Source organism: Trachypithecus francoisi, unplaced genomic scaffold (genome assembly GCF_009764315.1).
Source record: "Trachypithecus francoisi isolate TF-2019V2 unplaced genomic scaffold, Tfra_2.0 Lachesis_group0, whole genome shotgun sequence".
In the NCBI taxonomy this organism is placed as follows: Eukaryota; Metazoa; Chordata; class Mammalia; order Primates; family Cercopithecidae; genus Trachypithecus; species Trachypithecus francoisi.
Window position 1 is genome coordinate 59,841,862 of NW_022681453.1, and position 16,127 is coordinate 59,857,988.

The following is a 16,127-nucleotide window of genomic DNA, read 5'->3' on the forward strand; positions in this document are numbered from 1 at the left end:
ACAGCCATAGAGCCCCTTCCGGATTCCGTCCCCAGAAACCCCACTGCTCACGAGCCAGAACCTCCTCCAGACTGGCTAGGCCCAGGGAAGGGCACGACTCAGGTGCTGGGTACATGGTCTTGCCCTGGTCTCTGCTAGGCCCTGGCCACTTCCAAAAGCTCCTTTTCTTATATTTGGCCATTTTTTTTGGTTGAGGATCTGGGACCTTCCCCACCTATGGTTTCTTTGGTGGGGTAATGCAGGAAGGGTGACCAGGAACGTGGGGGTTAAGAGACACCCTGAAGGCCTCAAGACCCCAGCCTGAGTCCTGGTCTCCTTCTGGCTAACCCCCTCCTCAGGCATCAGTTGCCTCCACCATATCATGAGGGCAAGTGAAGATCCCACTTAGTCCCTGCCAGCTCCCCAAGTCTAGAATTAGTCTTCTGAGCCCTGGGCCACAGGCAGCCTCCCTCTTGACAAAAGCCTCCCTCCTCTCACAGGCTGAGGAGCTGGCCCCCAGCCCACGTGCACACTGACGCTGGCGTGGGATCTGAGCTGCATCCTTCATTTCCTCCCCCAGGACTGGACAGCACTGCCCTGCCCACAGGGCTCCAGTCCTGTGCTGACTGCTTCTCCCCTGCAGTCCCAGGCAGGTGCCCCAGGGCATGGTGGCCAGGAGCCTGGCCACTCTCCTCAGTCCCCCAGACGGCGGCTCCACTTTGCGAGTGGCTGTACTGGCTGTGGTGCCCAGTCCTCCTCTCTCGCATCTCCTCTCCTCAGATTTCATGAAGGAGGCTACACCTGGGTCCTGCCTTCCTCCCTGACCCTGTCCCTCGGTCTCCACTAGAGCATCCTCCCTTCCCCCAGCATGGATGACCCAGGAGTGTCCCTGGCCCAGCCTGTGGCTGCAGCCAGCTCCAGAGTGGCATGTCCAGCAAACTCCTCTCCCTGCAGTGGCTGCACAAGAGGCCGAGCGATGGCCCTGTCACCCATGGCTGGGACTCCTTCAGGGGTATCACTTCTCCTCACCCTTTGACTTTTCAGAAGACCTAAGCTCAAGCCCCTTGTATTAGTCCATTCTCACAAAGCTATAAAGAACTACCTGAGACTGGGTAATTTATAAAGAAAAGAGGTTTAATTGGCTCACGGTTCTGCAGGCTGTACAGCAAGCACAGGGCATCTACTTCTTGGAAGGCCTCAAGGAGCTTTTACTCATGGCAAAAGGTGAAGTGGAGCAGGTATCCTACATGGCAGGGGCGGGACCAAGAGAGGTTCAGGGGAGGTGCAACATGCTTTCAAACAACCAGATCTCATGATAGCTCACTATCATGAGGAGAGCACGAAGGGGATGGTGCTAAACCCTTAGAATCCACCCCCATGATCTGATCACCTCCTATCAGGACCCACCTCCAACACTGAGGATTAAAATGGAACCTAAAATTTGGGTGGGAACACAGATCCAAACCCTATTACCCTCTCTGGCATGGCTGGGCCACCTCCCCTCCACCTGGTTCCAGGGCCAGCTCTTTTGGGTTTCCTGCTCCCATCCCATCTCTGTACACTGCGGTCACTCCAGCTGTGGCCGCCACGTTCCTCTCTCCAGAGTCCCCTCTGCACATACTCAGAGGGCTCCTGGTCCTGAGCACCCTGATCAGTGGGTCCAGTACCACAGCTGGCTGCTCCTCTCATGTCCTCCATGCAGCCAGCCTGGCCTGGAAACAGCTGTGCAGTCTGCGCAGGCTCAGCTGGGTGGTGCTGTCAGAAACCCGTCCCCATTCTGTGTCAGGAAATTCACATGGGCCTTCCTCAAGCAGGTGGAGGCCTGTCTCTCAATGTTGTTCTGTGCCCTGGAGACAGTCCAATCAGCCAGTCCTTCCTGGGAAAGGCGCCCATCCTCCTCTGCAGGGACCTGGGCTGCGATCTCTCTTCTCACTTTTCTCAGGGTACCCAGTGCTCCGGGGGGCAAAGGCTGTTCCCTGGCTCCATGCCCCTGCCAGCCTCCCGGCAAAGAAACTCATCCAGGCTCACCGTTTCCTCCTAGACACAATTTCTTCCTCTCCAGGGCTTATTCCCTCGTCAGGGTGACAAAATGGGGTGTGTGTGTGTGTGAAAGGGGTGAGCTGGAGAAGAAGGGAGGCACTGCCAGTCCTCACCCAGAGAAGCCTGCTTGGGTCCAAGGCCACAAATGCACCCACCCATCCCCTTTTCAGGGCCTCTTGCTCTGTCCACCTGTAAATGTGCCTGTCCCTCACTCTGGGAATCCCAATTCGCCAGCGTCCTGTTCCCCCTCAACCCTCCATCGCTTTTCTATGCTGGGCCTCCGGAGACTGTTTCCTGCCTGCATCCCTGCCACCCCCCAGCCCCAACCCCACTCCTGTGCCCTACACATCACGTACCCCCAAAGGGATCCCCTCTCCTACCCGAGCATCTTACTCTGGTCTCAGCTTCCCCAAGTGGAGGCTGCACTGGCTTCGACAAAAACTGTCCTGTGCCTCCTCTGCACCCCCAATACGAGAATCAGCAGAGATCGAGCTGCCAGGCTTGCACAAGCCCCCCGGGGAGGGTGGGGCCCCGGACCCGGGACCCTCTCCAGGACACGGTCTCCTTTGCTGTGTTGCCGCCATCATTTCCCTGTGCACGGCAGAGGGGGAGGGGTGCGCCCAGGAACTAAGAGCGAATCTCTTCCCCATCCTCTCACAGGAACTCCTCTGGGGGTCAAAGCCTCACCCCCGCCCACCCTGTCCCACCCTGGAGTCCCCATTTGGCTTCGGGAGGACCGGCGGCAGCTACTTGTGGATCACAAAATGAGACCATGGGAACATCAGCGGCAACTGGGTGGGGGGAGAGGCGAGGCAGAGTCCCCAGAGAGGCCCTGCTGTCGTCCTCCATTTCCCGGGTTGTGCCTAGGCCCCCAGAGGCAGCTGGAGAGTGCCTCCTATCCGCCATCCGCTTTGGATGGGGCGGAAAACCCCCGAGGATGTCCTAGCGCAGTTCACGTTGCCCCAGCCGACCACGTGAGGGCGCGCCCTGTGTTAGTTTGGACAAATTAAAGCTCCTCTTGCGGGCAGGCCTGGAGCCCCCGGGGCCGGACCAGGGCGCGGGTGCCCGTGGCCTTCTCTGGGCTGCCGGCCGCCAAGCTCCTGGCCGTGGGGCCTCCCCTGGGGCCCGCGCTATTGGCCTCCAAACGAAGTGCCCCCCTCCTCTCGCGCTCCCGCAGCCTAGGGTGCACCTCTCCGTTCGCCTTTGCTGAGCCCTTCCCGGACGAAAGCCGCCTCTCCACTGCGCCAGGAGCTCAGGCCCCGTCCGGGGCGCCCCGTTGCGGGCGCCGCGGCGCTGGAGAGGCGCGATCTGAGAAGCCAGCGGCCGGAGAAGGGGCTCCAAGAAGCACAAGTTGGCGCTGGCCCCGGACCAGGCTGTTGTTGTTCTCAACGTGGTCCGCCATGAAGCTATAAAAAGCCGAGAGAGGCGCCCTCCCGCCAGAGCGCAGCGCGCACGCCCAGCGAGCTCCGGAGGTGCCAGTGGAAGCTGCGGCGGTGTCTCGCGTTCGGCGGGATTTCTCTTCGCTCCAACTCGGCCTAGGTCTGCGTCCCCAGCTCCAACCGCCGGCTCGGACTCGGTCTCTGACCCCAACTCGGTCCCCTAGCCCGGCCCCGGCTCCGGGCCCCCCAACCCTCGCTCCGGCCCGGCCCGGCCCCCACCCCAGCCCTGCCGCCCGGCCCCAGGCCCGGCCGCGGCCGCTCCCGCCTGGAGCCGCCGCGCGCCCCCAGCCCCCCTGCACCCCCTCGGCCCCTCGCCTTCCTCTTCCCGGCGCGGCCCCCCGGCTTCCGCGCGCCGCCCGCCACCAACCCGCTTGCTACCATGTCTGTGGAGCTCGAGGAGGCCCTGCCGGTGACGACCGCCGAGGGGATGGCCAAGAAGGTGACCAAGGCTGGCGGCTCGGCGGCGTTGTCCCCATCTAAGAAGAGGAAGAACAGCAAGAAGAAGAATCAGCCGGGCAAGTACAGCCAGCTGGTGGTGGAGACCATCCGCAGGCTGGGCGAACGCAACGGCTCGTCGCTAGCCAAGATCTACACGAGGCCAAGAAGGTTCCGTGGTTCGATCAGCAGAACGGGCGCACCTACCTCAAGTACTCGATCAAGGCGCTGGTGCAGAACGACACGCTTCTACAGGTGAAGGGCACCGGCGCTAACGGTTCCTTCAAGCTCAACCGCAAGAAGCTGGAGGGCGGCGGGGAGCGGCGCGGAGCCCCGGCGGCCGCCACCGCCCCGGCGCCCACCGCGCACAAAGCGAAGAAGGCGGCTCCAGGCGCGGCCGGCTCCCGGCGCGCGGACAAGAAGCCCGCCAGGGGCCAGAAGCCGGAGCAGCGCTCGCACAAGAAGGGCGCTGCCGCCAAGAAGGACAAAGGCGGCAAGGCCAAGAAGACGGCGGCCGCCGGGGGCAAGAAGGTGAAGAAGGCGGCCAAGCCCAGCGTCCCCAAAGTGCCCAAGGGCCGCAAGTGAGCGTGCCGGCTGGTCAGAGCGGCCGGCGTGGGCTTTTCAGTGTTTTTGTTTTTCTACCCCAAGTGACGTAGATTTTGTACGGCTCGCCCTGGCCGGGGCCGCGGGGCCTGGTCTGAGCCTCAGGGAGGGGCCCCGGGTCCTCTCTGTCTTTCCCCTCCCCCAACGATGTAGCGTTTTTCGTTGTTTGCTTTAGGTTTTTGAAACAGCCCTGGCGACGCCTCTATTGGCTCTCGGCCTTGGCAACGGTCGTCGTCATGGTTACTGGCCCTTAGGCGCTGGTGGCCGAGGCCGCGCCTGCCCACTGGGCGGGGGCCGCTGGTTGGCCGGGCCCAGGCGCGCGGGGATGCGGAGGCCGCGCATCCCTTCCCGGCTCCCCACCCTCCCTGCCTTTGGGTGCGCGACAAACAATCGCTTCGGGCTCAGGGCTGCGCGGCGCTTCCCTTCATTCCATGGGCCTATTTTGGGGCACAATAAAGCGTTTAAACCTTTCAACCTCTCTCGTTTAATCTGAGTGGAATAGAGGTGGGCGCCTTCGGCAGGCGAGGTTGGAGGGCGGGCCCTTCGGTCCTTATACCCCAGATCTGTTGGCCAGTGTAATCCTGGATGGAGCCAGGGGCCTTCAGCAAGAGGTGGGAGTTGCTGGCCTGGGACGAACTTAAAGTACCTGGGGCAGGGAGATAGACAGGTTCGGTCCCTTAGGAGGGATGGGTGTATCTGCCCGCACAGGGGGGTCCATCGGCCATTGCCGTGGTGGGTGGGGGGATTAATGGGTTTTCAGGGTTAATGGTCAGGGCCCTTGCCAGGGACCTCAACGTGGTCTCCAGAGAGGTAGGTCTTACAAAGTAACACCAGACTGGCCTGTAAGCTTAGTCATTCTGATTCCAGCGAGAGTTAGAGATTGTGACCGGGACGAGGTGTGGCCAGAGAGTGGAGTTGTCGACTACAACTCAAAGTGTGGTCTCAGGAGGGTATTAGCTCTCCCTGAGCCTACTGGTTAAGCTGGAGTGCAAACGGGACCCAAAGGATTGCTGGGAAAATTAGTAGAAGCAGAAGGATCCCTAGCCCTGGGACACTCTGGTGTCCAGCATATGGGATAGTTGTCTGTCCAGTTGGGCAATAGGCCAAGGTTTATTCTGACAGATGTCCCTAAAAATGGACAACTGCAAAACAGGCCCCCAAGGGCAGTGGGAAATGGGGAAGGTTCTAAAAGACTGGGTATATACTCATACCAGTGTGAGTGACCCTGGGCTGGGGTTAGGTGAGAATGCAGGAGAGCTCATTTTACTTCCTATGTTTTACTTCCTGTGTAAAAGACTGCAGAAACTACAGGTGGGGCAGGACCTCCTGGCCATAGGCTGGAGGGGAGGGAGCATTGCTGGAGAGGAGCCCAGGCCTGCTGCTACCCTTGATCTGGGCCTGGCAGACCTCTCTGGCGCCTGGGTGAGTTGCCACTCCATTCCCTCTGCAAATCTTCATAACCCACTGGGGCCTCCTCCCTGCTGCTTCCTGCTTCACTGAACTGCAGAGCCAGGTGCCAGTGAGAGTCCTATCTGCCCTGTCCTGGGCCAAGCCCTGAGGACACAGCAGTAGGCAAAACCAGTCCAGGTGCCTGCCCTGCCCAAGCTCCCTGGCTAGTGTGGAGACAGTGAATGATGAGGGCAGAGGTACCATCATCAGGACACAGACGGCTGTGGCTGGGGTCTGGGGGTCTGGGGCTCCTGTGGGCACCTAGGAGGCAGGTAGGCCTAGGCTGGCAGCTCCACCCCTGCTGCCAGCTCATGTCCTGGTTGTCCAAATCTGAATCTCTGGGGCTGGGCCTGGGAATCAGCCTTCTGACCAGCTTCCCAGGTGGTTCTGGGATTCAGAGGGCTGGGAAGGGCTGCAGCAGGGGGCCATGGGCACCAAGGCCACCAAGGCCTCAGACATCTGTCCTCTGTGGACACTGCTCCTTCCTGCCTGCCTGTTAAGTGCTCCATGAACAGAGTTTCATCCCTCCCTGAACCTCACTCCCTAACCAAGTCCTCCACCTTGCTGACCATCTGTCCTTTGAGGACATCCTATCATGTCCAAGTGCCAGCCCAGGCCTGTCCCATACTCCTTGCAGGGCCAGCCAATAGGCCACCAGCAGCAAGGGTCCAGAAGAGGCCTTGGCACACCCAGGATGCTAAAGAGATGGTGCTGCTGACCAGCTAAATCCAGTGCCCCAAAGTGCGCTTTGGGCTGTCCTTATTCCTCATTGCCTTTCCGTATTTCTCACCAAAATCTACCCTTTGCTGTTCACACTACCTGCCTCCACTAGTGGCCGCTTCCTCTGGTGCTGCCTCCCACCCCTGCCTCCTGTCACCATCTCTTCATTCCTTGGCATGGGCCCCAGCTTGCTATCTTCCCCACCCTGAGGCTTGCACCCTCTAGGAGCACTTAAGCACCCAGTAGACCAGCCCTCAGTGAGACAAGCCATCTACTTTGCTGATGATATTGTGAGCTTCTCTTGGGGACCCAGCCCCAGGGTGGTCACATGACTGAAGACCTGGCCAGTAAGTGCTCAATCAGTTGTTCACTTGGCCACAGTGATTAGGTCAGAAGTGGGTTCTTGATCCAGTGGGTTCAATGCAAGTCAATCCTGGGACTTTCCCTGGAACTGCTGAGAAACAGGTGCTCTTTCACTGGGATCACTAAATGTTAGGGATGTGGGCCAGAGTTGCTAGTAACTATCTTTGTCAACATATAGGGAGAGCTCCCCTGAATAAGGAGCCAAGATAGAGAAAATTGGAGCCAGGAAATGGACAGATGCTTAATGACATTAATGGAGCTTCTGGATCAAGCCATGCCTAAAGCTTGGATAGCCCTGACTATCCTGTCAGCCTATACATTGCTTTTTGCATACATTAGTTTGACTGGGGTTTCTGTTGCTTGCATCCTGGTCTCTCTCTCAAAGGAATGACTCACCTAACCCTCTCCACAAGCCCATCCTGGACCTTGTCATCCTTTCAAATTGCTCTTCCTCTGAACCACCCTTCTAGTGTCCCATTCTCTGCCCACAGGCCCCTCCCCTCCCTGTTTCCCAGCTTGCTCAGTTGGCCCCTTCAGCTGGGCGGCTTTCTGACTTTATGGGACCTGTGCTACTGTGGGGTTCACAGAGTAGATCCCACATCCCTGAGAGGTGCCCTAAGTTGATGCCACATGACCACAACCAACCACACCTGAGTACTCACTGTGTTTGGTACTCTGAGGACTCACAGGCCTGATCTCAACCTCAAAACAACCCCAATCTTGAAAAAGGGTGTTCAAGAGCCAAATTTACTGATGCAGTTGCTGAGACTCTGGGAGGCCACACAGCCAGGTCAAGATTCAAACCTGCTCTATGTAGCTCCAAAGCCTGTATTTTTCTGCCTTGATGCTTAGCTCCTACAGTGGGCTGGGGAGTCCAGGATCCACCATTTATTTACTGTGTCTCCTGGACTTGGCTTCAAGACGCCTCAATTCCAGTTGAACATTGAAGGCACTTGACACTGTGAGGCTAAGGAAGAGGGCTTTCTAGAGGAGGTGACCCTGGTACAGCAAGGAGGTAAAGGACTTGTGTGCAAAACAGCCCAGGCTTGAGCTCTCCTCTGCAGCCCAGTGCGGATTAGTATTGGGAGGCAGGTCGGAGCAGGCCCCTGCTAGAGGCTCCCATAGTGGACCTATCTCCACTATGATCTTTGGGTCTGGGGCAAGATTGTTCTCCCCAAGTCTGTTTCCTCATATATAAATGGTGCTAAGAAAGACTTTAAAATCACTCATCTGCTAACTAGGCAGAGTCTGATCACAGTATCTCTGGCCAAGACCTCTAGCCTCTGCACCCCCAATCCTTTGAATCCCCCTGGGGTTAGCATTCTACCTGTCGCCAGGGCTACTCTGCTTGTGATGTTGCCTCCTCCCTGTGAGCCTCTTCAACATCTCACCTCTGCCTTCTGGGTCCCCCAGTCTGCCTTCTCCCTGGCCCCAGGACAGCTCTGCAGACACTGCAAAGGCCCCATCCCAGGGTGTGTAGCCTTAGTGACTGGTAGAAGGGGATCTTCAGTCAATGTCCCTAGACCAACCTGGTCTAAAGCTGTCTCTCTGCCAGGGCAGGGCTTGGAGCTGAGCACAGGGCCTGTTGGGGAGGGTCTGAGCTCCTAGCACAAGGGGTGCTGCCATCTCACTGTCCCAGTCATCACATCTTGAGTGATGTGGCCCAGGGCATATTAGCTCTTCCAGCAGCTCCACCAGTTAAGAATAGGCAAAGATCCTGGTTCTTCCCACAGCAACTGCTGTTAGGGCTACTTACACTTGCAAGCTGGGGGCGGTGATACTTGCAAAGGTATGGGAGAATAAAACATCTCATATGCCAAGGGTTTAGTCCACAGTCATTCATTCAACACCTCCTGGATGGGGCCCCTTCTCTTGGACTGTGCCAGGCTGGGGGTGAATGGGAGCAGAGGCAGTGATGGGACGCAGTCACTTGCGGGAGAAGGATAGATAAACCAGCAAGCTCCTATTAGGGACATTCCAGACTGGAAACCCCACAGTAGCACAGGCTGCTGGGTTTGGGGAATGGTGAAAGGTGTAGTGGTAAAAGCAGCGGGGGAGATGTGACAGAGCATGAGGCCGGATAAATCAGCAGGGCTTCAGGTTCCCATGTCAACTCAACAGAGAAGGAAAACCAGGGAACTGGCTTGCACAATTGTAGGGGCTGATTAAGCAGTTTCTGTAAGGCTGTATCTCCAAGACTGATGGAGCTTGAAGTCCACAGGCAGGTGGTCAGGAGGGGAAGACCATAAGCACATGAACATACTGAAACCCCACTAGCACAGAGAGAACCCATGACGACAGACTGAAACCTGTGTCTATTCCTGTTGCCTCTGACCTCACTGATGAAGGTAGAAGCTGGGACCCTTAGTCACAGAGCTAGACGTGCACACACCTGCTCCAGGAGTCAGAAAAAACTGAAGGAGAGTCTAGGAAAAGCACAACAATTGCAGGTCCAGGTGCTGCTTCATGCCAATCAGGTGAGTCAGCAGATCAGTAATCCAAATGGTTGCTTCATTACAAATCTGGTGAGAATCTGCCTCCTGGCCCACCCTGATGGAAAACATACTAGTCAGGGAGTTCTAGAAAATATGGTTCAGCCAGGCCAAGTTGGCATGTTGCAAAGCCCTCCCAATTCCACAGTTAAAAATGGGTGTGGTGAGGAGGGCTTCCAGACCAGGTAGAACATTCTGGCCAACTGGAAGACACAGACTGCACATGAAGAGGGGCAGTGACTACCCAGCTCTTACCGATTGTTTTCAGAGCTTCCCAGTTCTCCAAATAATGTTAGAAGAAGCACCTCCTGAAAGTTTCCATGTCCCTCTCTGGAGGCTGGGAGTGGTCTGGACATCCAGGGAGGAATGGGGTAGGGTACCTCAGTTCAGCAGTGGTGCCTGGGTGTCGGAGGCACCTCCTCAAAATTTTTCAAAGTGGAAACTAAACTTTTCTGAAATTTCCCATTATTTTAAAATATGGGCTTAAAAAACAAATACCCCATACCCATTAGACTGGCTACTATCAAAAAACAGGTCTGGGCATTGTGACTTACACCTATAATCCCAGCACTTTGGGAGGCCAAGGTGGGAGGATCACTAGAGCCCAGGAGTTCAAGACTAGCCTAGGTAACAACGAGACGCCCATCTCTCCAAAAAATACAAAAATTAGCCGGACATGGTGGTGTGTACCTTTAATTCCAGCTACTCAGGAGGCTGAGGTGGGAGAATCGCTTGAGCCCAGGAGGTGGAAATTGCAGTGAGCCAAGATCGAGCCACTGCACTCCAGCCTGGGCAACAGCGCCAGACCCTGTCTTAAAAAACAAAAAACAAACAAACAAAAAACACAGAACATAGCAAGTGTTGGCAAGGATGGGGGGAAACTGGAACACTTGTGCACTGTTGGAAGGAATGTAAAATGGTCCAACTGCTATGTAAAACAGTATGGCAGTTTCTCAAAAAATTAAACACAATTACTATGCAATCCAGCAATTCCACTTGTGGGCAAATACCCCAAAGAATGCAAAGTAGTGATGAGAAGAGCACATTCGTGTTCATAGTAGCGCTATTCACAATAGCCAAGAGGTGGAAGCAGCCCAAGGATCCACTGACAGATGAGTAGATTTTTAAATATGTGATCTACCCATACAATGGAATATTATTTAGCTTTAAAAAGGAAGGAAATTCTGACCCATACTACCACATGGATGAATCTTGAGAACATTATGCTGAGTGAAAATAGCCAGTGACAAAAAGACAAACACTACATGATTCCACTTGAATGAGGTATCTAGAGTAGTCAAATTCACAGAGATAGAAAGTAGAATGGTGGTTATCAAGGGCCAAGGGGAGGGAAATATGGGGAGTTGTTTAACTTTCAGTTTTGCAAGATAAAAAGGTTTCAGAGATTGGTTGCACAACAACGTGAATATAATCAACAGTATTGAATGTATATTTTAAAATGTTTGGCCGGGCACAGTGGCTCACACCTGTAATCCCAGCACTTTCCGAGGCCGAGGTGGGCGGATCACCTGAGTTCAGGAGTTTGAGACCAGCCTCGCCAACATGGCAAAACCCCATCTCTACTAAAAATACAAAAATTATCTGGGCATGGTGGTGGGTGCCTGTAGCCCCAGCTACTCGGGAGGCTGAGGCAGGAGAATCACTTGAACTCAGGAGGTGGAGGTTGCAGTGAGCCGAGATCTTGCCACTGCACTCCAGCCTTGGGGGCAGAGCAAGACGTCTGTCTCAAAAAGAAAAAAAAAAAGGCTTAGATGGCAGATTTTATGTCACATGCATTTTACCAGAATTAAAAAATAAATACATATTCTATGGGCCAAACAAAATCACTGTGTGAGCTAAATGTGGCCTGAAGTCCCCCAGCTTTGAGATTTCTCAACTAGATCTTCTATGAGGGCCCTTCTGGCCACTTCACAAGACAAGGAGCCTCAAATGGTGGTGTCCTGAAGGAGACTCAACCAAAGGAAGCCATACACTGGTGAAAGCCAGAGACCTATCTGCCAGTGCTGAGCATCTACACCTGGGTAACAACCTCTCCATAGAGGGTTGTCATTAGGACCCCAGAGCCTTGCCCAGTGCAGCCTATAAATATGCCCCCACAGAGGCTACTTTTCTTGCTCACCTCTTCTTGGCTCTCCCATCCCCTATCCTTCTTCTGGCTGCCTTGGTTAGGGACTGTGAAAGACTGCCTTTTACAGCTTTCTGTGGTAGGACGGGGGGTTGGGTGGTGCCGTGGTTCACACCTTTAATCCCAGCACTTTGGGAAGCCAAGGCAGGAGGATCACCTGAGCCCAGGAGTTTGAGATCAGCCTGGGTATCTCTACAAAAAATATGAAAATTAGCTGGGTGTGGTGGCATGCGTCTGTAGTCCCAGCTACTTGGGAGGCTGAGATGGGAGAATCACTTGAGCCCAGGAGGTAGAGGTTGCAGTGAGCCAAGATCGTGCCATTTCACTTCAGCCTGGGTGACAGAGCAAGACCCTGTTTTGGGGAGGAAAAAAAAAAAAAAAAAAAGGTCTGTGTGTACTGAGGACCCTCTCAGTTGGAGAGTCCTCAGAGGAGCCTAAGCCAAAGCTCCTATCCCCAGGTAATGAGGTTCAACCCTTCCCATCACTTGTTCCTCATTCTGGTTGAGAAGAAAGAGGCCCAGGTAAGAATGGGGAGTTTCTACAGGCCCAGGAATCTAGGAGTCTGAGGTCTCACTTATTGCCTCTGGTTCCCCCCACAACACCCACCCTCTGGGCTCTTCTTGGCAACAAGCAAAATCTCATCCAACTTCCCCAAGCTGATACACTCCTCCCAAGTCAGGAGTCCTGTGGACTTGTCCTTAACTTACCTATGTCAAGCCATATGTGCTTGCCTGGGTCTGCTTCCACCTCTATACAAAGCAGGGTTCAGCTTTAGGTATATAAGCGTTGCATGAGACAATGGATTAACATGGACTGCAGACGGGACTGAGGGGCAGGCACCTGTATCCATCAGGACCAGAAATCCCAGGGACCCTCTGCCTCCTCTAAGGCTACAGTGCAGGGAAGCATACCCTTAAGGCTTAGAGCCAAGCCTGGTCACTGCTAGAGGGTGAAAGGGAGGGAGGTGGGAAGGACTGCTACCTGGGAGCCAAGCAGAGGGGCCAGATGGCCACATCCTAGGCCTGCCCCCACCTGCTCCAGAGAATGGTAGAGGGCCAGGCTCCACCTGGCCACACCCAGACAGGCAGGTAGGAGCTACCCTGTTAGGTCCCTGAGATTTGACTAAAAACAGAAGAAAGGGGAAGATGCTCCATTGCTCTAGTAAGCAGGATTCAATGTTGGCAAGGTGGGAAAATGAAGATTCTTATGCCCCTGAAATACGTGAAAATTTGGAGAGTAATTTGGCAATACCCAGTAAAGCCGATGACTTAGAGAAAAAGAAGTTGCAGAAGCTTCAGTTTATGTAAACCTGAAACTCATAAAATGATACTGCATGCTCTCAGATGTAAGGACTTGCTTTTTTTTTTTTTTTTTCCTCAGATGGAGTCCTGCTCAGCTGCCCAGGCTGGAGTGCAGTGGCATGATCTCGGCTCACTACAACCACCATCTCCCGGGTTCAAGCGATTCTCCTGTCTCAGTCTCCCAGGTAGCTGGGATTACAGGCACCCGCCGTCATGCTCGGCTAATTTTTGTATTTTAGTAGAGACAGAGTTTCACCATGTTGGCCAGGCTGGTCTTGAACTCCTGGCCTCAGGTGATCCACCTACCTCGGCCTCCCAAAGTGCTAGGATTACAGGAGTGAGCCACCTCGCCCGGCCAGGATTTGCTTCTAACATCACATTTATATGAAAGTATAAAAACCTGAATGAAAAAGAAACGAGCCCCTGCAGGCATTATATTCTTTCATGTTAAAATGGAAAGACCTCACCAAACTAATCTGCAATCATGAGAAACAGTGCGGAGATGGTAATGAAAAACAAAGGGAATTTCATTTTTGTCATTTATTAAACCGGAGGCAAATATGACAAAACAGTCATACTAGTAAGTCATCTAAATTTTTTAAATCTCTTAATAAAACAACCAAGTCCCACGCAAATCAGTCCACAAGGGAGGCCCCTTCTTCACAGTGCGAGGTGACTGAGTGTGTAACTACGGGCCAACCCCCACCTCTCAACCGGAAGGGAGGGCACTCGAAAGAGGAATTTAGAGAAAAGGCGAGGAGGGCGGGCCTCGGGGAAGGGTCGGGGCGGGAGCCCCACCTGGCCCCCACCCCTCCAGCGGAGAAGCCTGTGGCGTGGCGCTGCTGTCTCCCATTAACAGTTACAGGGCCGAGGCTTCCCGCTGATTGGTGGAAATTCCGATCTTCTGATCCCTGATTTGCATACAGACTGGGGCCTGCACCACCCCACCAACAGCAATCGGTCGGGTCGCCGCAGCCAAGGCTGCGCCAGGAGCATTCTGGGCTCGGCGCCGCCCAGTCCTCCTGGTCATCTCAAAAGCTGTTGGGACAGCTTTTGTGAATGCCTCCCTTCTAGATGCTCGAAAGAGGAGTGGCCCGACACGGCTAGAAACTGATCCTTTCCTTCCCACCTGTGGTAAGGACAGGTTCTGCTGTGTCAAGCACTCAACTCAGGCTGGTTTGAAGCTAAAGGATTCAGACAACTTGCAAGTATCAAGAATGAAATAAAAAGAAACATAATAAGGAGCCCACCACCAAGACTTGTAGTTATTTCCTCAGAAAGCCCCCATGCCCCGTTTGTGACAAAACCCATTCCTGAGGACTGATTCTAGAAGAAAAACAAGTAAGATCCAGAACTTTCCCCACCAGCATCATTTTCCAAAATGTAGGCAGTTTACCAAACATAATTTATTCAGGAAAAAAATATATTTTAAGAACTTATTCCAAAAAACTGAAAGAGCCCAGTGGCTGAGCAGGAAACAGCTTACTACAAGGAGTACCAGATCAGGGCAGAGACTTCCCAGCTGGGTAAGGCATGCTTTGACAGAAGACTCCACTAGCCCTGCCAGGAAAGGGCAGCAGGCACAGTGCCCCTATGGGGCCCACATGGCTGGTGACAGCAGCAGGACACCTCCTCCAAAGCTGTCCACCAGCCCCACTAGGGGCTCCTACTCATGGCCAAAAAGGCTACTTCCCCATGAGCCCACAACTGTCAACACAGTGCCACCTCCTCCCAAAGCAAACACACACACATACAATGTAAGAACCTATTATCAGAACAGCAGTGAGGCAGACCCTGGCCTTGGTCTCTGAAAGTCCTGTGTTACTGGCTGTAAGGACGCTTGGCCACAGGTTCCTCTTCCTTCTCTCGCTTCAGCCATTGCTCTAGGAGTCCTGCAGTGCCTCTCTTGGTAGGGAGTGAACTCTTCTGCAGGAACTGACTGGACCACTGGGGAACATATGACTCTTCCTTTTGAGGTGTTTTTGAGTCTTCCTTTTTGGGTGACTTTGTGGCCAGCCACTGCAACATCCTCTGGCTACTGCCACTTGCCTTGAGCTCCTAGGAGAAAGGAAAAAGCTCAAACCATTCAGCTCAAGCTTTTGGGAAAAGGCCAAGTCCGAGGGAAGAAAAAGGGGAAGAGGCATCAGGTACTTACCCAGGCTTGGAAAATGTTACTAAGGGCCAGCTGGGACACACCAGTAAAGAGTGGAAAGAGAGGAGTGTGCTCTAAGGGGCAGGAAAGTAGCTCTTAGAGAAGGTTTCACAGAGGATTGTGTGGGACCAGCCAGAGAAGAAAACTGAAAGGCATTCCAAATGTGCAGAGAATGAAGCATTCTCAGGGAAAAGAATGTAATTCAGCATGACCCGGGGATAGTGTTGGAAAATGAGACTGGCGAGATATAGAAGAATTTCTAACAGCCACTGTGATGTGGCTACATTGTTTCCTCTTCGTGCAGACAATTGGTACAACCTCTGCTTGACTGTCACTACTCCCTACTGCTTCCTTTACATCACACCCCAACCCTGAACTGAAAGGTTCTGAATTGGCACAATGCCACCTCTCCAGAATGTGACATCTTTTGGAGTAAACACCATGGCAGGGTTAGGTGCAGTGGTGCATGCCTGTAATCCCAGCACTTTGGGAGGCTGAGGTGGGAAGATAGGAAACACAGGAAGACCCCATCTCTATAAAAAATTTTAAAAAATGAGTCAGGCATGGTGGTGTACACTTGTAGGCCGAGCTACCTGGGAGGCTGAGGTGGGAGGATCGTTTGAGCCCAGGAGTTCGAGGCTGCAGTGAACTATGATCATGCCACTGCAGTCTAGCCTGGGCAACAGAGCATGACCCTGTCTCTAAAAAGGAAAAAAAAAAAAAAAAAAACAGATCATGGCAGAAATGGGTAGTGTCTAGTCCAAAATGAATACAGGTTGAGCATCCTAACCCTGAAAATCCAAGATCCAAAATGCTTCAAAATCCTAAACTTTTTGAGTGCTTACATGACTTTGAAAGGAAATGCTTGTTGGCACATTTCAGATTTGGGATATTCAGCTAGGAAGTATATAATGCAAATATTCCAAAATTTGAAAAAATTCAAAATCTAAAACACTTCTGTTCCCAAGCATTTTAGATAGGGATATTCAACCTGTATATAGAATTAGT

At 53.8% G+C, this 16,127-nt stretch overlaps 2 protein-coding genes across 2 annotated transcripts in view; one reads left to right on the forward strand and one right to left on the reverse strand.

The window, feature by feature from the left end:
- The first annotated feature begins 2,744 nt into the window (after nt 1-2,744).
- LOC117083322 (histone H1x) lies at nt 2,745-4,970 on the forward strand. The gene is given in 2 exon segments (XM_033210851.1): nt 2,745-4,048; nt 4,051-4,970. Coding segments are annotated over 2 exon segments (639 nt in total). The 5' UTR covers nt 2,745-3,837; the 3' UTR covers nt 4,479-4,970.
- An 8,522-nt stretch (nt 4,971-13,492) lies between these two features.
- HMCES (5-hydroxymethylcytosine binding, ES cell specific) overlaps nt 13,493-16,127 on the reverse strand; it is a 30,927-nt gene continuing 28,292 nt past the window's right edge. The window contains exon 7 of the mRNA XM_033210853.1: nt 13,493-15,025. Within this exon, the coding sequence (XP_033066744.1) occupies nt 14,789-15,025 (237 nt within the window). The 3' untranslated portion in view covers nt 13,493-14,788. The remainder of the gene's footprint in view (nt 15,026-16,127) is intronic.